The 24,181-nt window shown below is 48.6% G+C and overlaps 1 protein-coding gene across 1 annotated transcript in view; it reads left to right on the forward strand.

The window, feature by feature from the left end:
* Nucleotides 1-24,181, forward strand: part of GALNT18 (polypeptide N-acetylgalactosaminyltransferase 18) — a 338,899-nt gene that overhangs the window by 270,243 nt on the left and 44,475 nt on the right. Inside the window, exons 7-9 of the mRNA XM_026008242.2 lie at nt 7,924-8,109; nt 16,387-16,524; nt 22,303-22,398. Of these exons, the coding sequence (XP_025864027.1) occupies nt 7,924-8,109; nt 16,387-16,524; nt 22,303-22,398 (420 nt within the window). The remainder of the gene's footprint in view (nt 1-7,923; nt 8,110-16,386; nt 16,525-22,302; nt 22,399-24,181) is intronic.

Below are 24,181 nucleotides of genomic sequence, written 5' to 3' on the forward strand. Positions count from 1 at the left end.
TACGGCAAGAGTCAACTTCACATCCATTGGATTGGCAAGAATTAAAAAGCTGGACAATGCCAAATGTTGGCGAGATTGCGAAGCAACCTGAGAGCTCATCTGCGCTGGTGGGAGCAGGGCTTGCTATGCTCACTCTGGAAGAGTTTCTCTTTCCTGAGGAAAGTTGAATGTGTATACAACCTATGCCTCAGAAATTCCCCCGTGGTGTAAACACACACGGAGAGGTGCTTGCTCTTGGGCGCCAAGAGACATGCATAAGAATGTTCCAAGGAGTGCTCTTCATTATACTGGAAACAGCCAGGCTGTCGACCAACAAGAGGATGTATAAGTAAACTACTGTGTATTTATACAATGGAACACTATGGTGATGAAAATAAATGGACCAAGAAGCAAGCTGCAGAATGCAGACAATATGCTTTCATTTATATAACGCTCAAAAACAGGTAAAAACCAAATAGGTAGTGCAGGTTGATGGCAAGGAAATTAACAAAATTCAGGATAATGGGTTGCCTTTGGGAGTAAGGAAGAGCACACAGTTTTCTGAGTTACTGCTAATGTACTGTTTCTTAAGCAGGATGGTAGGTAAACAGTTGTTCCTTGTATTATGCGTCTTTAACTGTGCCTATGCACACAGCTACCCTAAGTGCTGTGCACGAGAAAGTATAGGTGATACAGCAACATGTGGCAGAGGCATTTAACCAAATTTAGGGCAGCCAGGAAAAGTAGGTAGGAATTACTAGACAAATAAATGTATTGCGAGGAAAGAATTCCAGAAAAGGGAATAGTTTGGGTGCAGGGCAGAAATACCAAGAACAGGACTCCCAGGTCTGCCCCAGGAACTAAAGAGAAGTCGGTGTAACAGGATAGCAGAGGATGGCAGATGAAGCTGCAGCAAACAGGAGGGACCAGGTCTCAGAAGTCTTCCAAATCACGTTGAGGAACGCGATCTTTCTCTGGAGACTGAAGGTTACTGAAGTATAGGAATGAGATGCGTTTTGGAGCAAGGTTGGCTCCATGCTTTACATTGTCTCATCCTGGTTCCTCCACTGCGCCATCACATCCTTAACCTCAGCTTGCTGGTGGCTTCTGCTTTTTGTCACAGCTTTGCCCAGACTCGGTCCCTCTTCCCTTCTTACTCCCATGAGGACCAGGCCTAGGGTGAGATGAGAGCAAGGTGCCCAGGGCACAGAATGGAAGGACACCCGGAGAAGGAGGGCCCTGCGCAGCCCTGGTCGGTGTCTTTGTTTGCCTGCATTTCTGACCCTACAATCATCCTGCAAATGAGTTCCTGGCCTTGTGCCAGCTATTCTCAGGCCTCGATCTCAACCTCCAGCCTCCTTGTCTTCCTTCCCCCAGCCTGCCTGCTTTGGCTTTCTACTCTGTCTCAGCATTTCACAGCCAAGTTAGGCGAGACAGTTACACATAAAAAGCTAATTAACAACACGAGCCAAGAAATACGGACCACATGAGTGGTACAAATCATGTGTTTCAGGAGTTCGGAGGAACTGGGCCAGGCTGGCTTTGGATGGATGGAGAGCAGGAAGGAGGCTTTCTAGACTAAAGGAATAGTGGGAACATTTTGGCAAGAGCAAAGAGATCATTAAAAGTCATGAGGAGATAAAAAGCTGGACAGGAATTGGGATCCTGCGGTCCATGGCTGTGAAGAACAAGGCTGAAATGCCACCACCCCTGAGCCCTTGCGTACAGTAAACATTACTAATAAATTGTGGCATGTTTTTCCATTGAGCCCGGAGAATCCTTCTCAACACAGCGCTTCAGAAAGACATTAATAAGTGAATGGATTAACATGGAAGTATTATCTGCTATCCTTGACATAGACTGTGGAGTGATCACAAGTCTCGGAGTGGGAGGAATGGTCCAACTGTATCCTGTGTGCCTTGCCTCCAGTGTCTCCCTATTTCACAGCTTCCAATTTATGACTCTGCCAGTCGTGTCTCAAATACTTGGTGTCATTTGAGGTACTGGCAAGAAAACGTAGAATCACAGAATGCAAGAAGTAGAAGGGATCTATCACGTCACTGAGTTCAGTTCCTCCATTTGGCAGCTAGGAGAAACCTGGGGCTGGGGAGGGAAACAGGCTTGTTTATGTAAGTGGCAAACAAACGGAACATAAACTCAGATCTTTTAACCCTGACCTTGTACCAGCGGCTCCCAGTCCAGGAAAGGGAAAGGAACCTGACCTTTCCTGAGAACCCGCGACATGCCTGTCTTTGCTAGTGGGAGTTTTCTATAAAGCATCTCTTTTAAACCTGCCAGGGCATCATAATCCCCAATAAAAAAGGCAATTGACATCCAAAGACAGGTTCAAGTCAAAGGCTAATGTGCAACGGAGGCGGGATTCAAACCCTCTCCATCAGCCCCCAAGACCTGCCTTTGCAGATGGTTCCCAGGCTTGGATGCTCCAAGCCTTTCTGCAAACAATAATAGGATTAGGACTGTCTGGGAAGGGCTGGCAGTGAGTGAGACTGTGCTCCACGCTGAGTAACTGTTGTTTACCATCTCCTTCCCGTTCTTAGTCACCTCTGGGGGAAGCCCAGCAGCTCCTCTGTGGGTGTATGCAAGCCCCGGCCAGGTTGAGGGCTTTCTCTACGGTGCATTCATGGCTTCACAAGATGAAGCCGCCTGCTTTCCACGACACTCATTTGACGACTTGCCAGGTTTTACAACGTTAATTTAAGCTCTGCAGCCAAAGTGACTCTCTTCAGTTACAGCAGCGTGCACTTAAATGTCAGAGCTTTGCTGAAAAACCGCTTGGGTTTGAAGGAAGTCATTGTGTTCAGTAAAATCTGGCCACATTTTATGTTTATGGCCTTGATTAGGGGATCCAGCTGAGCGAGTTAAAACTGCCTCTCCGTAGTCAGTGAAAGCCCAGGGCTCGGGTTGCTGGAATCACTCGTTGAAGTGACGGTTATTGTGAACGTACACCGAATGCTTGTGCCGGTGTATGCGACACGATCCTTGTCTTCCTGGAGCTTCTAGTCTAACCAGGGGCAGGGGAGAGACTTTGAAAGAGTAAGGACATTAAGTGGAAGTGTTGTGAATAAGTGTTGCGGAGAGAAAGGGTGGGGTGCTGTGAGTATTCCGAGGGAACCTAATGGGGGCGGTCAGAGAAGGTAATATTTGAGCTGGGTAACAAGTTGGGGGGAATTGTTCCAGAAGATGGAATAGCAGGTGCAAAGAAACAGGGATCGGGAAGAACTTGGTGTGGTCAAGAAATATATTTCCCCTCGCCCATCCAGAAGCCACAAGATCCAGCCTACATCCAGGAGTCCCCAGTGCCTCCCTTGTTGTAAGGAGCCAGGCTCACATGCAGCCTATGTATAAATCAGGCTCTACATCTTGTAGGTGCTTCCTGTGATCCCATGACCTCATCTGCCTTCTTGTTTACCCTTGGCCTTCATTTCTCAGCTGTGTCTTTGGTGCCCACCTTCCCGACCCTCCCTCTGTTGGCACCCTCACCCCCTGGAACTTGCAAGGCTAAGCCATCGCTGTCTCCCACATCTTTGCCGTCCATCCAGTGGCCCTGCTTCTCTGGTACAATCCTTCCTGTCTGTAGCCTCCTTCTGGTTTGGGTCTTTCTACCTCATGCCAGCTGTGAAGTGTCCCAGACACAGCTCCCCTCCCCCATGTCCTCATTCCCTACCCCACCCAAAACTCCATGGAAGTTTCATGATGTCATCTTCCACAAGGTCCAAATGCCAGTGATCTTCTTTCCTATCCTTTGTCTACCATCCACGAGAGGGTCTCTGAGATCACCTGTAGATAAGACTTTTGAGAATCTGTGTGTGTCAAGTTATTGGTCAGCAGAGCTGCTCATCACCCAGGGATCAGAGAGCACGGGCTTCCTCTTATTTATATCAGCATCATTGGGCAGGGTCCTGAAGCAGTGGGATAAGCCTGCTGAATCCACTCCCTTCTGCTCCAATGCCCAGAGACTGCTAGGAACCCAAAGGTGGCCTTCAAGACAGCTGCCACCACCCTCTCCATCGATGAGTTCCTTTGCACAGAAGGGAGGAGAGCGAGGATGACGTCTGGGTTAGCAAGTGCTCTGAGTCTCTAGGGAGGAGGCTGGTGCACCCTTCCACACTGGCAGGGCACTCTGGAAGGCAGCCTGTCTCTTGGCTGGTGGGCTTCAGCCAGACGTACGAGTCCTCCGCACTTATATTTCTCCCGAAGGTGAATGTATAGGACAGCCAAATAGCAGTGATTATAAGGTTATTATAAAATAATAACGTGTGCAGGGGCTTCCTGAGCCCATAGCCCTATGTGAGAATGACCTCTGTTACGCGTGTTTCGTAGACAAGAGGTTAAGTGGCCCAAAGTGGCCCCTCAGCAGGCACACAGAGGCAACAGAATGGACTCAGGTGTCTCACCTCTACCTCCTTGGTAGGGGTGGGACTGAAGCAGGCCCAGGGTTGAACACGAATCCACACATCATCCCCCTCTTCCACTGGGCGAATTTGAGAGTTGGGCAGAGAAGTAACCTGCCAAAGGTGGCACAGCAGCAGGTGGCAGAAGCAAAATATTTGAATTTAGCTCTCACTGGTTCCAAAGCTGTGCTATCAAATTCTATGTGGGCCAGCCCCACCTCTGCTGGAAACCCATGATCTGTCCTGGGCACCATTTAGCCCGTGTCCTAAGGAGACCCTGGGGCAGGGGTGGCGTATGTAAGTGTATGTGCGGAAGTCCAGGGTTGGGAGAACAAACCGTGCTGGGCAAAGTGAAAAAATGTCAGCATGGCTATGGCATAGAGTGCTTGGGAAGCAAGCCCTGGGCTGGGGGCGGTGGGCAGGCCTGGGCCCCAGGAGCCTCGGGACTGTGCTGGTAGGGTACAGGGGGGAGGTGGTCCACTTGACACCTTGAAAAGATCACTCTGGCTGCTGGGAGGAGAAGAGCCTGGAGGAGCCAGGAGGGAGGAGGGAGATCAGTTGTTCGGAGTCTGTTGCAGAGTCTAGATGAGACATGACAGTGGTCTGGACAGGGGCGGTGGCCATAATGAAGGAAAACAGGAGTGGGTTTGAGACCCACCAGTGAGATCACACGGTTCCTTGTCCTGTGCACTCCAGGTGGATGGGAGGGGCAGCCGCCACCCTTCTGATCAGAACCGGGCAGATGCGCCCACTCTAAGGTGAAATGGGGAACAGACTCTTTGAGAAACAGGTCTTGTAATAAAAGAGCTTTGTTATGAATCATGTTCTGTGTTGTGTTGCTGAAATATGCCGAGTAATAGCCTCCCTTCCAGTTGCAAAAGAATAATTACCCCGACTCTTTGTGTTGTCAGTAACATATTGGGAATATTCACAGGCTTTCATTGCAAATCTGAGCAAAGTGAATTGGAAGTCAGCGTGATCCCCAGAATGTACAGGTCATGGAAATGAAGCTACACAGCCTGAGGCCTTCCATGGCTTCCTCTCTTCCGTGGGCTTCACTGGGGATCAAACAGATCCTTTTGTCTTCAGTACCAGCTGTGTGGCCTTGGCCAAGGGGACAGTCTTGAGTCTCAGTTTCCCCATTTGGAACTGGAGACATTAACAACTGCCTCACAGGGTTATTCCGAAGAGCCTGCTGAACATAATTTGTATAGTAATGGCTGAGCGGATGGCATGTTTATTATGTGCCAGGCATTTTTCTAAGCACTCTGTGTATAATCACCTTAATCTCCTCGGTAACCTCATGAGAGAGGTGCTATTATAATCCCCATTTGACAGGAGGAAACTGAAACACAGTGAGATCGAGTGACTCACCCAAGGTCATGCAACTAGTGTGAAACAGAGCCAGGATTTAAATCCAAGTAGTCTGGTTCCAAATCTTCTGCTCATAACCACCACACTGTGCCGCCTGCCCACATGCGTAGTCCAGTACCTGGCACATGGGAGATACCCAGTGGGAGCGCTGGTTTCCCTTCCAGTGGTCCTAAATAATATACCAAATGCAAGATAAGCTCAGAAAGTAGATAGGTGATCAGTTGCTTTCTAACTCTGACAGTCCCTAGAGACCAACCTACTGGTACAAAACAGGCAGAAGAGAAAGCATTCTGTTCCTAACTCAGGGGTAATTAAGGGAAATTCAAAGGTGACCCTAGGGCAGCCCGTGTGGCTCAGCAGTTTAGCGCCACCTTCAGCCCAGGGCGTGATCCTGGAGTCCCAGGATCAAGTCCTGCCTCGGGCTCCCTGCATGGAGCCTGCTTCTCCTCTGCCTGTGTCTCTGCCTCCCTCCCTCTGTGTGTGTGTGTGTTTCATGAAAAAATAAATAAAATCTTAAAAAAGAAAAGGTGACCCTAGAGTGCACTTATCTTGATGAACACTGAGAAGTGTATAGAATTGTTTTTTTTTAATTTTTTTTAATTTTATTTATTTATGATAGTCACAGAGAGAGAGAGAGAGAGAGAGAGAGGCAGAGACACAGGCAGAGGGAGAAGCAGGCTCCATGCACCGGGAGCCCGATGTGGGATTCGATCCCGGGTCTCCAGGATCGCGCCCTGGGCCAAAGACAGGCGCTAAACCGCTGCACCACCCAGGGATCCCCTAGAATTGTTGAATCATTACATTATACACCTAAAACTAAGTATGTTAACTATACTTGAAAAAAAAAAGAAAGAAAAAACAAAGTCGACCTCATCTTGGATGAAGACTTATGGTCACTGATGGATACATGTTATAAGTGTGAACATTATGTACCAAACTGTCCAGCTGACAGTACCTGACAGGCAGCCACTGCTGTCCACCAAGAGGGGATGACTGTTTTCCCTCAGAAGCCTCATTTATCAGCTCTGCCCAAGTATTTCAGATTCATCTCATGTTTATTAAGCATCAACCACTTATTGATTGAGTGATTAAATATCATCATCCATATATTTATTCAACAAGTACTTACAAAGTACCTATATGTCCCAGACCTTGTGTCAGGTGCTAAAGATGAGAAGTGGGTGAGATCCTGGTTCTTCCATCTCGGAACTCAGAGAGAGGAAAGGAGGGAGGCTCATAGTTAAGCAGGAAGTTGTGATACCAAGAGCTTTGAGGGCCAGAGAAGGGAGCAATTGGCTCTGCCCCCAAGAATTTCACAAAGACCCTCCAACAGAGAGGTCATGTGACCAAAATCTTGAGAGATTATGTTTTTTCAGCTGGAGAAGGAGTGGCATTCTAAAATGACAAATAGGATAGGCAAAAACCTAAGGGTACAAAAGGATGTGTACATTCCAGAACACTGAAAGTTCAGAGCGACTGGAATGATTGTGGCAAGACTTCTAAGACATTGTCCCTTGACACTCGGAATAGAAGATCATTTTTCCTTTAAATAAAATTGCACCTAGTTCAAGCTTTTAGTCACTGAGGTCAGAGAGAAGTTTCACAGGGTTCCCTTCTTTGTCTCTCCCCCTCTCTTGGGTTCTATCAGAACTCAAACCTGAGGACAGATGGACCAAGAGAGGGACACCTGGCTCTCTCCCTCTGATGATCACTAACCTGTGTCCAGACCCCTGTGGTCCATTTAAGGATGTTATCTCTGCTGGGAGTCTCTGCTGCTTTCTCCATGTCAAGCGTGGCTGCAGAGACCTTTCTGAAAATTTTTGTTAACTTCTCCACCAGGAGCAAAGAGAACTCAGATCTTTGGTCACAAAACATTTAATCTCCTCTTTGCGGGGTGGAAAGAATAGAAAGAGAAGGTGCATTAATTCTTTGCTTGTAAATCCATGGCAACAAGAAACAAGACAAAATGACTCAATAATCTTCCCTCTATAGGAGTACAAATAGGGTAGAGCTCACTGCCTTTGCAGACAGTGGTCTGAGGAGACAAGATGAAGAGAGCTGGAGTTGCCCATGCTTAGGTTGCATGGGCACCTGTGGTCTGGTTTAGTGGCTCAGAGTCGGGTCCAGGCACTGATGAGTGGCTCTGTGTCTTCTACAGGTATGGCAGTGTGGCGGCAGCGTGGAGGTCCTGCCATGCTCGCGGATTGCCCACATTGAGCGAGCCCACAAGCCCTACACCGAGGACCTCACGGCCCATGTCCGCAGGAATGCTCTCAGGGTGGCTGAAGTCTGGATGGATGAATTTAAAAGCCACGTCTACATGGCATGGAACATACCCCAAGAGGTAGGAAGCCCCTGTGGATGGGTTTTGGGGGGTTTTCTGGGGAAACAAACACAAAAACAAAAAATATGGGACTAAATCCTTCTTCCCATGGATGAACCAGAGTTTTGTTACCCATGCTAGAGTAGACTCTTAACTCCCTGACATACCACACGTGGAAGAAAAGAGGCATTAAGCCATGTCTTACCCCACCCACATCCCTGGACAGCATGCTTAATGGGAGACTTCTTCTCTCCCGACCTCAGTATCCTTATTTTATTTTATTTTATTTCATTTTATTTTATTTTATTTTATGGTTTATTTATTTTAAAAGATTTTATTTATTTGAGAGAGAGTGAGTGAGTGAGCATGAGCAGGGGGAGGGGCAGAGGGAAAGGGAGCGAGAACCCCAAGCACAGTGGGCCCGATCCCATGACCCTGAGATCACAACCTGAACTGAAACCAAAAGTTGGACCCTTAACCGACTGAGCCACCCAGGTGCCCCATCAGTATCCTCATTTTATATATATTTTTAAAGATTTTATTGATTTATTCATAGACACAGAGAGAGAGAGAGAGGCAGAGACACAGGCAGAGGGAGAAGCAGGCTCCATGCAGAGAACCCGATGTGGGACTCGATCCAGTGTCTCCAGGATCACGCCCTGGGCTACAGGCGGCACTAAACCGCTGCGCCACTGGGACTGCCCAGTATCCTCATTTTAAATGAGAACATTGGGAAGCTCCTGGGTGGCTCAGTCAGTTGGGTGTCTGTCTTTGACTCAGGTCATGATCTCAGGGTCCTGGGATCGAGCCTCTCTTGGGGCTCCACATTCAGCAGGGAGGGAGTCTGCTTCTCCCTTTCCCTCTGCTCCTCCCCCACTCATACTCACTCACTCTCTCTCTCTCAAATAAAATCTTTTTAATAAATAAGTAAGTGGGGATCCCTGGGTGGCGCAGCAGTTTGGCGCCTGCCTTTGGCCCGGGGCACGATCCTGGAGACCCGGGATCTAGTCCCGTGTCAGGCTCCCGGTGCATGGAGCCTGCTTCTCCCTCTGCCTGTGTCTCTGCCTCTCTCTTTCTCTGTGTGTGACTATCATAAATAAATTTTTAAAAAATAATAAATAAATAAATAAATAAATAAAGTCAGAGGTGGCTCCAAGTTTACTCCATGTTCCCAGGTCCTCAGCTTCTCTGCTATACAAATATATCGGAATTCACAAAACGCCCCTTAATCTCCCTGTAGACTGGGATCAGGCTTCTCCATGGAACCTTTGAGCAGAACGATAAGGAACGCCCATATGCCTCTAGGATTTCTTGAACCACATGCATGCGGAGGGGATACACTCTTACAGGGAATCTCAAGAGGAGAAGGGAAGTGTTCTGGACATTCATAGGCTATTTCTGACCTTCACAGAATCTCACCGTGGCTTGCTACTGTCCTCTATCCTTCTTGTCACCGACACTTAAGAAGTGCCAGAAAAAAAGCATTGTTTCTCTAGTAGATTTGTTCAGCCTTGCCATGTGTCATATGGAAATGACCTTAGACCATTAAATTGGGAAAACCCAACAGATGCCAGCCGCGGGATCCCAACCTGCTTACCAGCCTGTCTGCCTGGAGATCGTTGCTTATGTTGCAGTGTCTGAGACAGCTGTTGACTGCATGACCTCCTTCTTTCCCCTTGGGAGTCCTTTAAAAAGCTTCAGTTCTTTCTTCCTAATAGGGACATGGTTGATTTTTGCCTGAAGTTTCCATATGAAGGCCCTATTCCCTGATCTCTCCACCTAGCTAATGTTGCTCTGGCTAAGTGATTGAGAAAATAGCCTGGGCCATGCGCAGGAGCTTTTGGGCAGCACCCCCATTACTACCACCATCATGGAGGAGGAGGCTTGGGTTAAGATGTAGACTCTGGGACCAGTGACATTTTAGCAGTAGAAAGAAGAATGAGGAGCCGAGAAGTACCAGCCAGGGTGCAGGCAACCCTAATGAACCAGCCCCAGGATTGCATCCTTGACAGTGGGAGTGTTTCTAGGGAAACAGCAGTGCCTTCTGGTCCCATCTGTGGCTGTGGGCGTTGGATCACAGTATTCTGGGGAGCATGCTAAGTACCACTGTGGGTGTCCTTTGATAGCAAAATGTTAAGAACACATGGAAAGTCCCCCCAGGAACTTAGCAGTAAAGCATCAGAGATCCCCAGCCCGTTCGCCAAGTCTTGTCCATATTCCTGGCCCCCTTCTTTCCAGACCTCAAAACTGCACACCTTTGAGACTACTCTCTCGCATTGTGGCTGCCAGATGTGGAAATGGACAGTAAATCCATTGAATGGCAGAGAACCAAGTGAAACAAGCAATTGGAAAATGATCAAACTTGGTGTATGTCTGTGACTTTGCTGGGGAGTGGTTCAAACCCAATCAAATAAGTGGGAGGAGAAGGTGTGAACTCAAGAAAGGCAGAAGAGGGATGGGAGTGTCCAGAATAAAGTCTCAGGTGGAGAAGGAAGAGGTCAGTGTGTTTTCTCAAAATCTATCCCCTGACCCCCACTTTCCCCTGCTTTATGCAGATCTCCTCGCTTACCTCTTCTCAGGCTTCTGGAAAGAGTCAACACCTTTTCCCCTCCATTCACTTCTCAAGCCACATCCTGGGATTGCACCAAAACTGCTGGTGACAAAGGATCCTAACTGCTTAATGGACATTTTAAAGTCTTCAACGGGATGACAGCTTTCCCTTGAAACTCTGTACTCACTTGGCCCCATGACACCACACCCCAGCGTATCCCCATCTTTCTCTGATTGCTCTTAATTCCCTTGTGGGTGACTCTCACCTCCCTCGGATGCTTAAGTTAAGCTCCCAGGGATCCATCCTTGGCCAGCCACTCTCATTGTACATCATCTCCCTGGTGGTCCCATCTGTCCTTGGGCGCTTCTCCCACCTACCTGCTGATAACTTCCTAACTAAGATCTCCAGCCCTGACTTCTGCCTGAAGCATCAGACCCACAGCCGCACATCCCCAGGCTGCTCCCTCGGGCACTTCAGTCTCAGTCTGGCAAAACGGAGCATATCTTCCCCCCCAGAGCAGTTCCTGTTCTTCCTCCCCATCACAGTCTAGGATAGCACCGTCTGCCCAGATCTACGAGCTTGAAACTGAGCATCTTTCCCCCAAACCCCATTGCCAGCCCTTCACCGAGCTCTCCTGTCCGGGTCTTCCCCCCCCCCCCCCACATCTGAGTGCAAGCCTTGTCCCTTCCTCTGCGGGAGCCTCTGACTAGTTTCCCAGGCTCAAGCTTATCCCCTTTAAATCTAGCCCCCATACTACCCAAAGTATTTAAAAAAAAGAAACAAAAAACTCAGCAACCAGGTCATTAAAGGATGCTTAAAAATCTTTAAAGGACTCTCCGCAGTGCACAAAAGCAGGCAGAAAGCCGGGTGTTTGACATGCTTTCCCCTCTGCCTGCCTCCAGCCCGCTGCACCCACCCTGCTCTGGAGTCCGTGGGGGGAACGGACAGCGAGAACCCCAGTCCATTCCACGCTTTCCTCCCTCCGTGTGTTGGCTCATTTTGTCCCCTCGGCTTGGAATTCCCTACCCGCTGCCTCTTCCCCAGTCTCCTCCCCGTTTCCCTCTGGCCTGTTCGACCCAGCACCAGTGACCCCTCCTCTAGGGAGTCAGCCTCAGTGGGAGAAAATGCCCCCTTGGCCCGCATGTCTCTATCATTGCATCACCACCCTGTAAAAGAATGTTCTGTTGTGTAAAAGTCTCTCTTTCTTTCTCCTTCTCTCTCCTTCTCTTTCTCTCTCTCTCTCTCTCTCTCTCTCTCTCTCATTAAACCATGGGCTCTCAAATTTGGCTGAACTTTAAAATCACTTGTGCTCCAGCCCCAGAGATTATGACTTAATTGGTTTGGAAGGGGACCAGGAATCATCTTTTGGAAAGCTCTTCAGAGGCTCTAATGTCCATCCAGGGCTGAGAACCACTGCGTTAGACTCCAGGCTTTCTGGGGACAGATTGCATTCCTCGTTTTTGTGTCACCAGGCCTCGCACAAGGCAGGGCACATAGTCAGAGCTCAGTAAAACCTCACTAATGCTTTTTAACAAATGGATCTGCTGGCAGTGTATGTAATTCCTTCCTCCCTTGGTCAGTGGCTCCTAAAGCACATCTGCAGGCCAACTGTATCAGAATCACTTGAAGAGCTTTTTAAAAAATACTGATTCTGGGTCCCATCCTGAGAGATTCTGATGAGTAGGTGTGGATTGGTGCCAGCATCTGTTAAAAAAAAAAAAAAACCCACAAACTTTCCAGGTGCTGGTTTGGGGCTGCCAAGTTTGAGTGATAGGAGTTGAGCTAATTCTGCTAGTCTTTCCAAATTCACCTTGAGTGTCACCTACTCCAGGAAGCCTTCTGTGACTGCTCACCTCCCCTTGCCCACCATCCTGGGCGTCCCACACAATGAAAGGGACTAAGGGCTCCTTCCTCTTCTGCTTCCCTACATCTTCACGCTGTTTACTTGTCTGGATCTTCCAGATTCTCCTTTCAGGCAAAGTCTGTACCTTCTTCCTATTTGTAGGCACGTATTTGTATGTTCTCTGTGCTTAGGACAATGGCTGACACATCCTGAAGACCAGCCGACAAAGAAAGAAGAGGGAGGAAGCGTGGGTGCTCCGTGCCATCTATGTTTTCCCGGCTGCCCTTGATGTGGTGGTGTCCCAATGCCTTGTGCTCAGCCACAGGCACATCCGTTACCTGTTTACTTCACCTTTGGCCTACAGCATCCTAGCTGTAGGTATAGAGCTGGACCCCTTCGACCCTGCCCTGTGGCTGCCCTGAGAATTATATAAGTTAGTGTATGTAAACACTTTGATCAGTGCTCGGCGAATAGAAAAAGCACCAGATGAGTATTACGTCTTATTGTGGCCAGCCTTGCTTATGCCCTCTGCCTTCCCACCCCAGCTTTAAAATGCCCTTGCTGGGGATCCCTGGGCGGCTCAGAGGTTTGGCACCTGCCTTCGGCCCAGGGCATGATCCTGGAGTCCCGGGATCGAGTCCCGCGTCCGGCTCCCTGCATGGAGCCTACTTCTCCTCTGTGTCTCTGCCTCTCTCTCTCTCTATCTGTGTCTCTCATGAATAAATAAATAAAATCTTTAAAAAAATTAAAAAATAAAAAAATTAAATGGCCTTGCTGAGCCACCATCCTTCCTGGTTGCCTTCTCTGCTGAGTCCTCCCCAGGCTGTGTGCCCGCCAGAGCAGCTCTTTCACCTACTTCCTTACCATGTTCAGTCCTAAGCTGTTGGAAGGCCAGAGGAGCCTCCAGCTCTGGCATCCCTTCTACTTTAATTGGAAATCAGTTTGTTTATCAACAAACGGAAAGTCAGCCTGTAGCAAAGCGTCGATATTTTCCTGCACAGAACTCAGGAACTCTAGACCTACTCCTGCTTCTGGCCCAAAGACAGGCTGAGTGCCAGCGATGACTCACCATGGTGCATGGGTGATGGCCCTCCTTTGGGTTTGGCTACAAGAGACTGTGCGTGGCTGCACACACAGGCAGGAATACCAGACAGCTTTTTGTGTGGCTGAATATATTAAGTTTCCGAGGACTGCCATAACAAATTACTGCAAATTGAGTGGCTTTGAACAACAGAATTTTATTCTCTCACTGTTCTGGAGGCCAGAAAACCAAAATCAAGGTACTGGCAGTACTGTGCTTCCTCTGGAGGCTCTAGGGAACGATATTTCTTGCGTCTTCCAGCTTTTGGTGGCTCCTGGCATTCCTTGCTTTGTAAATGCATCACTCTAGTCTTGGCTTCTGTCTGTATGTCTCTGCATGTTCAAACGTCCCCCTCCTCTCTCGTATAAAGATAGTTGTCATTGCATTTAGTGCTCTCCTTAAATCCAGAATGATTTCATCTACAGATCTCTAATGAATTCTAATGAATTCAACTTATTTCCAAATAAGATCACATTCAGAGGTTCTGGGTAGACACGAATTTTGCAGGAGACACTATTCAACACACTCAGTATTTGGCAAAGGAGGAAGATATGTTTTGTTTTGTTTTTTAATAATAAGGGCCCTGGTGACCTTCTCTGAGCAAGTTGGCTTATTTTTCCATTTCTGCCCCCAATCTGAAAAGAGTTTGATGCAATTTACACTAAACACACAGTACAGATATACCAAACCATTAAAACAGAAAGGCAAAAGTCAACTAATAATCAGGAAGAAGAAAGGGGCATGAAATCCAGAAATATAAGCTGGCAAAACACTGATTCTTGAGTCTCCTAGAAGTTAAAGCAGATATGTACCTCTGTTGGATAGTTCTCCCACCTTCCAGTAGGGGAGAGACAAACTTTCCCTTGATCCTAAGTGTAGAAAGTCTTCCCATGGGAACCCAGAATTTAAGAAAACATGGAAGACTTCCAGGGACTGGTTCTTCTGGTGGCTTCCCATAAAAGCTGAGACAATGTGTTAATTTGTTTTCCTATAAAGACAATTAGAACATGAAGGAGGAAGGCCTTCATGGGTCCTGGCATAGAGCTGTGTGCTGTGAGGATAAGGTGCAGAGAAGCTTAAGGGACTAATACTTAACAGATCCCTTGGGGGGAGAGTGAGGGGAGTGAGTAGGTCACATTCATTGCCAATTGCTATGTTCAACACTTCATAAATATTTCCTCAACCTGGCCTCGTCCATACAGCTCAGGCTCAGTGGTAGGTCAGGGACATGGAGATTAGTCGAACGTGTTTCCTGAATCTGGCAGAGAAAGGCCAAGTAGCAGTTGCTGGGAAGGCTCTGGGCAGGAGCCGAGGAGTAGGCAAATCACAGATGAGGTCATTAAGACGGACTCAGAAGGTAGGTCCTTGCTGACATTGTACCTTAGCAGTCTGAAACCTAAACCCTCAGGTCATAGCAGATTCAAATTTTTATATGACCTAAGTTCTGGTGGGCAACAATAAATATATTGCTTCCGTATCTAACTTTGTTCCTGTTGAGCCCCCATGTCTAATTCCAAATACTTTGTTCCAATCACATGCAGATATGTGGAGCAGCTTTCTTTGTGATTTTTCTCAGACACTTCAAATGTAAATTCTGTCCATTTCATTACCTTCCCAAGCCCACGAACTCGACCCCAGAGTTGACACTAGAACCAGGGGGCTCACACAGCCAGCACGAGAGCTGCAGTGTCAGTGGGAGAGAGCCGTACCTCCCTGGCCTCCTCTCTCTCCACTCTGGGCTATTGTCTTATGAGATACCACAGGACCTCGCTGGTCCCCAGTCCCATGGTGCGTTATCCTCTGAGATTCACTGAGTCCCCATCTGATCTCCAGCTGCAGAGACTCCTCACCATCCTCTGCTGTGGCATCATCCCTTCCTTGGCTGATTCTGTGCCCTGTTCAATGGCTGGTGTCCTGGCCCAGGGACTCAGGGTCCTCCCCTGTGCTCTGGGACCACCAGAAACATGAGGGCTTTTCCCTCCCTCTAACTCAGGACACATCCATGTCTCCATCACTACTCCTTGCCTGCTGTACCGTGAGGGCTCAGGAGGCCACCTTTCTGATACCCCTGGGAAGTGAGAGACACAAGTACTCTCTACACAAAGGTCCCCAAGCTGAGAGAGAGTCTGTTTCTCCCACAACAACTTGGTTTCAGGAGGCAGAACAGCAGGCTCTTCCAGATGCATAGCATAGGTTAAAAGTGCAAACTCCAGACTCAGGTTAATGGGGTTTAAATCTCAGCTCCACCTTTTATCAGCTGTAGGACTTTGGGCAACAGGTCCCTGAACCTCTCTTTGTCTCATCTCGGCATCTGGAAAACAGTCCTACCCTATAGGTTTAAACAGACCACTATGCATTAATGTAAACATACGTGCACGTCTACAGAACAGAACCTCGCACTTCACAAGTGCCTTTGCTGTTGCAATTATTAGGAATAGTGTTTGGATTAGTATCACTCCATCTTCAACTCTCTCCCTTCCCTCTCTCTCTCCCCCCAAAGCTCAGAATCTCTTAGGTAGAAAAAAAACCTTACACTGACTGTATGCTTCAGCTTCTTTCACCTACCCCTGGACCACAGCTTTTCTTTTCCTTTTTTTTCCATTTATTTGCAGTGGCCTTAGCTGACAGTACCCATCAGTGCTGACCCCATTTTTCAGTGTCCACATGGGGAAAGTCATGGGGTTAAGGGCATGCGGGGAAATGAATGAACTAAGTTCCCATGTCCTCCCTTCACTAAACAGTGTCTGGGAACCTTGGTGGGAAGTCTGGGAAGAAGCTGCACCCTAGTGGTGGCTGGATCTGTGCATTTGTGTCCCTGTGCAGGACTCGGGGATCGACATTGGGGACATCACGGCGAGGAAGGCTCTGAGAAAACAGCTGCAGTGCAAAACCTTCCGATGGTACCTGGTCAGTGTATACCCAGAGATGAGGATGTACTCAGACATCATCGCCTATGGTGTGGTAAGAAGCATCCCCTCGGGGCTTCACGCAGACACAGAGGGCATGGCCAGGCAGAGGGCTAGAGTTGGGGGAAAGGACTGAAGGAGCCTTTAGTCTCCTACGTGGGACCTCTGGTAGACCAGCAGGACAAGGGGAAGCCTCCCATGTGGGACCTCTGGTAGACCAGCAGTTAGGACACAGCCTCCCATGTGGGACCTCTATAGACCAGGAGATGGGACACAGCCTCCCATGTGGGACCTCTGGTAGACCAGTGGACAGGACCCAGCCTCCCATGTGAGACCTCTGGTAGACCAGTGGACAGGACCCAGACTCCCATGTGAGACCTCTGGTAGACCAGTGGACAGGACGCAGCCTCCCATGTGGGAACTCTGGTAGACCAGCAGATGGGACACAGACTCCCATGTGGGACTTCTGTAGACCAGCAGATAGGACACAGCCTCCCTTTTGGGACCTCTGGTAGACCAGCAGACAAGGGGCAGCCTCCTATGTGGGACGTCTGGTGGACCATCGGACGGGACACAGCCTCACATGTGGAAACTCTGGTAGACCAGCAGATGGGACACAGCCTCCCACATGGGACCTTGGCAGACCAGTGGACAGGGGGCAGCCTTTGGTGTCATAGCCAAACCTTTCTGTTCCCTGGTTCTAAAGTCTCTTCTTTAGAGTCTTAAGCAATTTAGCTCTAGCCTCAAACCTGCATATTCTACTTATTAAAACAAAAACCTGCAGTTAGGGTAGCCTTGCAAGGTAACATAAAAAACACCCACTGTTCCCCAGAGTGAGTGCCTGAGGTCTAGCAACCAGCCCGCATGCTCCCCCGTCTAAGGGCTTACACTCTCCACTCATACACACGGCCTCCAGGAAAGGAGTTCTGGAACATAACCTTCCCTGGTTCACTGTATTTTGAGGGATGTTTTAGTCCCACCTGTTGGTTGGCACAGAGCAGTCACACCAATGGAGGGCAGAGCACAGGGTTTGGATCCAGAAAGACCCAGTACCAATCTTGGCCAAGCCACTTGTCAGTCAAGTGTCTTAACATCTATGGGCCCCGGTTTCTTCCTATGGGGCAAAATAATACTGTGCTTCTAGAGTAGAAAAAAGCCTAAGATACATAAATATCATATATCCTGACAATTTGCATGTTCTGTCTCAAGTTAAGATGCTTTGACTATGACAAACTACCATTCTCCCAATGATCTCAGGACCATTCAGCTCAAAGTATTTTCAATGATAGCTGATTGATTTTTTTTGATATCTCATCTGGTTTTTGCTTCCTGAACACATAGAGCTTTTCTGCTGACAGTCATAAGCTCTCAAACCGACACAGAGGACTGCTGCCATGTTACACGAGGAAACAAAAAGGCAAAGTGACCTTCCCATGTTCACGGAGGTCATTGATGGAGAAACTGAGTCTAAAACATCGGCTTCTGATATCACTCTGCTTCTTCCCTTTGGAGAGTATTCCCTCAGGCCTTTTGGATATCCCGGGATAAAACTTGAAGGAAGAACTGAGGCCTCTTCCTTGGATGAGCTGTGATCAGAACCGAGTTCAAGGCCTGCCTCAGCAGGAATGTATCACGCAGAGCATCTGCCTGGGAGGGGAAGAAGAACGCTTGCTGAAGATTGGCCTCCGTGTTCTCTGTGGACCTCCCAACTTTAACATCTTGGATTCTCCAGAACACAGAGCCAGGATCCCAGGAATCCCCATATCCCCCATCAGACCTCTGCTGTCTAGCTGGCCAACCTGTAGGAGGGGGTCATATTCTCCCACAAAAGTTTCTACGGCACGGTTGACACATCCTGAGGAAGTTACTCAGTGGCCCCTTCCGTCTTTACTTCTCAGGCTGGTGTAATTTGGGTGCCAGAAAACTTAGCTGGTGCCACCTGGCTATTACCTGAAACTCCATATGCTGTTGTCTGTGAAGTGCCCATCAGTCCTATCTCCCTCCCCAGGGCTGTTCTGAGGACCAGCTGTTGCTGGTGCCCCCACACTCTGCCCATAGCAAGTTGTGAGTGATGCTTGGCCATGCTTGAACCCAATCCAGAGAGGATGGTTATGCTGCTGTGGCTCTGGAGAAACCGAGCCAGGGCCAGCTTCTAGATTCATGTTCTCACCAAGCTGTCGTTGTAGCTGAACAGTATCAGCCACAGTGGGAAAGCAACAGTGGAGGTGTGTGTGTCTGTGTGTGTGTGTGTGTGTGTGTGTGTGTGTGTGTGTATGGCTATTGCAGTTCTGGGTTTTGATCAAAGGTATTCTTGTCTTCCAAGCAAAAGGGTCTCATCTTAATGACACGTACAGCAGGTTTACCATATGGCCCTTTTACTGCCACACCCAGAAACCTTTAGCTGATCAAATAGTAAGTGGCATATACAAGATTGTGATGTGGATCTGTCTGAGTCCCTAGTTCAAGCTGTTTTTACTCCGATGTGCTAAGAAGTCATTCTCTCACCATCCCGAAGGACTGAGCCGTGCAGCCATCCCTGGGGCTGGGGGAGGTCTCCGACCCCCCACGTGTACATCTGCCAGTTGCTGTTTGGGGCCCAGCCACCTCCCCTCCCTTCTGGCTCCTCCACAGGCAGGGCTTGGACAGAGCAGAGCCACGCTTGCTTGTCAAGGAGCGTAATGAACTCTTAATGGGGGCAATAGGGTGAAGATGGGCAAAGCAGGCTTAGCCGCAAGAGCAAGAGGATTTGCTGAGGCTGAGTCATCCTTCCTGGTGATTATTTTTATTCTGAAATGCAGAGACCAGATGTCCTCTCGGGGTAGAGTTTCTTTTTACTTTTTCCGTTCCGACTTATGCCAAACTACATTGCTCAGGTCAAATAACCTCCTGGGACTCTCAGTGGGGCTGGGGTCAAGTCTATAACCTAGCCCATTAATCCACTAACAGGTCCCTTTAATGACACCTGCGGGCAGAAGGGCCTGTGGGCCCCATTGTGTGGGCATGGGTTTCCCCTGGATCATTGAGCCCCATGGGGGTCTTTGGATTAATCCCAGCTCTAGTGCTGACAGCAGAGTTGGAGCAGCATCTAGAAACAGACATGCCCGGCTTCTGAATGTTAGCTTTGCCACTCACTCCCTGTGTAATCCCGACAATTTACAAAACCTTAAAAGCTATGGTCATACCATCTCATGGGGCATTTTTCAGTCTCAGGATTGTCCCCATCTGGATGATGGGAAGAACTTGTCACTTGCCCACTTGCCAATGTCATTCATCTGGGAATGCCATTCCTTTGTTCACTGTCTTCATTCATTCCTTCCACATGTATATTGACTGTCTGCCATGTGCCGGGCTGGCCCATGTCAGAGACCATGAGAAAGACCAAGACCTGGCCTGGTCAGACAGGGGAGAGAGACAGGCACGTGGAGAAGCACCAGGAACACGCACACTAAGTGCAGCAATAATTTAAATGGAGGTGCTGGGGGAGCACAGGGCCATGGCCTTCCACCCAGACTTGAGTCAGGAAAGACTTGCAGAATGACAGAGAAGCTGAAGACCAAAGGAAGAGGGGGTTTAGCCAGACTAAGAGAAAGCATACGTAGAGGCAATATGCGGAGGGGTCCGTGCCATGGGAGCGGCATCACGGCCAGGGAAGTGAGGCAGACCTACTTGCTATGCTGCAGCTCCTCATCCTCATGAGAGAATATTGCCAGCCTGGCTGGGTTCTGCTGAGCATGAGATGGGGTGACCCGTGGAAAGCGCTGAGCACAGTAGCTGGCACACAGATGCAGCTCTAACAGCAGGTTTCCCTTAGTGGCTGTCTGCAGGGTTACAGCGGTCATGAGAATAGCTAACAATTACTGCACATTTGCCCTTTGCCAGGCCCTGTACTCCGTACCTGCAGGTGTTGTTGCACTTACTTCTTCTAACAATCCTCTGAGGTGGGGGGACCAGTCCTATCCCTATTTAAGAGAAAGGAAAACAGACAAGAAGGAGTTGTGTTCTCTGTCCAAGACCACACAGCTGGAGCCAGGATCCCATCCCAGCCTGTGTGTCCCCACAGCACCCACAGACCACCTGCTTCATGGGGGAGGGACAACACAGAGCCGGGGGGCCTTTAGTAAAAGGTACCACCTAGGTCCTCACCCAGAGGATGGCTTTGAAAACCTAGGAGAAAGCCAAGTCTGACATCTGTGCTCTCTGGACCTTTCTCCCTGTGACAGCAGTTCGAGGGCCTCACTAATGGATTAGTCCTCGGCTTCATAGAGGGTGTTTACATGTGCTCCCTCACAAAGGCAAGCCGAGTAGTCGTTTTATAGAAGAGCATGTTCTGCATAGATGTTTCTGGGGCTCTGCCTAGGGTTTATATTTCTTCAGGATCTCCAAACTGCAAGTTTGGGATTGAGACGCCTTCACCGCAGTAGAGGAGAGGAAGTTCAGGAGAAAAGAACTCGACTCTGTTCCTTGCTCCCTGTCAAGAAGAGGGTATGCATAGAGCACACATGTGCCTCTGGCTGTTCCATTTCATACCCCTTAATTGGGTTCACTGCGTTCCTGCCACAAGTCATCAGGACCGTGGAATATCAGGCACTGTCAGGCTTTGGCCTCCTTGGATAGATGACCCACCTGTGGTCCATTGCCTTGGTCTTCCCTGAATTCCAATATCCGTTTCCTGGTCAAAACAGAGTTTTGCTGCTCACACGAGCTATATAAGCAAACTCAAGGTAAGGTGGGTAGTGATGCCACAAACTCTCCTATGGGCACGGGAACTGAAGTACAGCTGGACAGGGGCACTAGAGCTGGGAAGCCATAAAGCCATAGCAGGGGCACACTGTCTCTAGTCCTGTCTCAGGCTTCATATCTTCCTTGGCCACAGCTGGATTTCTCTGCCGACACATGGCCTAGCAGATCCTCCATACCCAATCTAAATGGCCTCACAATTCTAGTGGCCACCACCCACTGACCCCTGACTCTCTCACCGAGAGTTCTAGCACAGAAGAGGATGATGAGACAGTTACATTCCAGAAAGAGAAGGATGGAGGAGAGAGAGAGAAAGAAAGAATTCTTAACTCATTCTAAACTGCCTGTTGGTGTCCACTGTGGTCTACTTAGCTGTGGCTGGTGACCAGGGCCATGTGGGCTATGTGCTGTCCTTTCCAGGGACTGGGAGTGGGCTTATTCCAGAAAGGGACACTGAAGATTGGCTTTCTTACCTGACATGGTAAGGCATTGGTTCTGTTGATTGCTATGTGCCTGTAGGTGAGGCTAAGAGATACATCTCTCTTCACCTACTGCCTTGGCCCCCTCCTCTCTTATTCACCTGCCACTCTGGAGAATCTTCATCATCTGGGCACCCCTGGGGCCAGGCTAGCCACTGCTGGATCTGCAGGAGGCAGAGAAGACCTGGTCCCAGAGGACATCTCAGGCTGGAAAGCAGCTAATCTGTTGCCCACTTCACCCAACCTTCCAGAGCAAAGACTTTTATCCAGGGATTATTAAAAGCCTTTGTGCCACCTCTGTGGAAACAGAGAGAGTGAAAACCCTAGCACCATCTCTTGTGTGTATGCATGCGTGTGTATCTTTTATTCCTACCTAGACTGTCTCGGCTTATTGTTTAACAATATGAGAATGCTTCTCTTTCACAGGAGACTGGGTTCCCTCAGCGGCTTTCTGCCAGCCAAAAGCTGGTGCCTGTTGCTTTCATAGTATTCCAAGGGCCTCGGGTTGATTATGGAAATGGAGCCTGTCTCAGTGGAATGCTGGCTTCTCCTGATTTAATGCATTTGTTTCTCTGCTCCTTTCTCTTTGGTGTGGCCACCTTTCCTCTGGCGTGCAGCTGCAGAACTCTCTGAAGACCGATTTGTGTCTCGATCAGGGTCCGGACACAGAGAATGTTCCCATCGTGTACATCTGCCACGGGATGACCCCCCAGGTGAGTTCCCTGGGAGAGCCCCCTGTGGGGGTGTACTCAGGTATGTCTGGCATGGGGAAGGATGGTTAAACTTGTGTCATGGTGATTCTAGGCCCAGGGGCCTCCAGGATTTTTCATTAGGAGTATGCTCATGAGTAGAAGGGGAGAATCATACCTGCCTTGCCTGGAAGGAAGCTGGGATAGCCAATGCTGGGGTGCCTGGATCCTCAGGAGTGGGGAGCAAGGAAGGCGATTGATTCCTAAAGGGGAACACCTGCCTTCTTTGGGGAGGCTGTGGGTAAATCACAGTCCTGGTTCTGGCAGCCATGCCCTTCCCTAACAGGAGGGAACCCAAGGGCCCCCCAAGCTCCCTGACATCTCAGAATCCCTTCAGAGTGCCATTTCATAGCCTTTGGGGCTCTGCCCTTTAGTAGATCACAGCTGCAGTCCAAAATTTATAGCCACAAGAGCTTTTCTAGCTCGTCTGACCTTCTCCTGGTGGAGAATGAGAGGAAGCTATCAGGAAAATAAGTTATCCTAGGAAAAATCAGCCAGTCACAGCCTAGGCTTCAGATATCCAAAGAGGATGCGGAGACACAGACAAGAGAGATGACATATCCAACAAAGTGCAATGGACCATTGCCCCTGGCTGCCATAGACTGATCTGTTCTGATTTGACATTTCCAAGTTTACTTATCTTACCCCCAGAATTGCAATTTTTTTAAAAGATGGTATAGAAGATATGTATGTTTGTGCAATCATACTTCAGTGTATATAAAAGAGACATTTACCCCCCTCAACATACAACCGAAGGCTATCATGATATACGCGTGTCACCCGGCATACTGTGCTGGGGCTACGCGTCGATTGTCCGCTGTGATCTCCTCCATCTCTTCCTTTCTGTGGGCTCAGCTGCTGTGGCATCACTGACTGGTCAGTCAGATCACACTATCCCCACACCACACCGTACAGCAACTCATTCTTCATTCTTACAATGCTGTGATATTTTTCAGGGTGGACTATTTTTATGTAAACTTTTTATTGACATGTAACATGTGTATAGAAAGTAGACAAGTTTTAACTGTACAGATTAGTGAACTTTCAGAGCAAACACACCCACATAACCAGTACCCAGATCAGGAAAAAAGCATTATTGCCCGATTCTGAATTTTATATAAATAGGATCATAGGGTGTATGTCTTCTCGTGTTGCCTTCTTTCTTTCATCATTATATTTATAAAGTACCTCCATGCTGCTACATGTAGTTGTAACTTTTATTACTATGTAATATTCCATTTTATGAGTGTACCATATTGACTAAACATTTACGGCTGATGGACACCTAGGATATTGCAAACTTGAGAGTATTATGAATACTGTTGCTCTGAACATCCTTGTTCATGTCTTTTGGTGCACATATGCACTCATTTCCTGTGGATTTATACCTAGGAGTCGAGCCACTAGTCATTGGGTTGCTCTGGTTACTTATAGCAGACATTGACTGTATAGTGCGTAGTCTGCTGGGGCTGCCATAACATAATGCCACAGGAACTTTATTTTCTCATAGTTCTGGTGCCTGGAAAGTTCAAGAACAAAGTGCTGGCTGATTTGGTTTCTGGTGAGGGCTCTTTCTGGCTTGCAGATGGTTACCTTCTCTGTGTCCCCACATGGGAGGAAGAGAATGAGTGAGCTCACTGGTATCTCTTCTTGAAGGGACACTAATCCCATTGGATCAAGGCTCGACCCCTATGACCTCATTTAACCTTAACTTGAAGATCTGGACAATTCTCAGCCTGTCCATATT

Source organism: Vulpes vulpes, chromosome 11, assembly GCF_048418805.1.
Source record: "Vulpes vulpes isolate BD-2025 chromosome 11, VulVul3, whole genome shotgun sequence".
NCBI classification, from domain to species: domain Eukaryota; kingdom Metazoa; phylum Chordata; class Mammalia; order Carnivora; family Canidae; genus Vulpes; species Vulpes vulpes.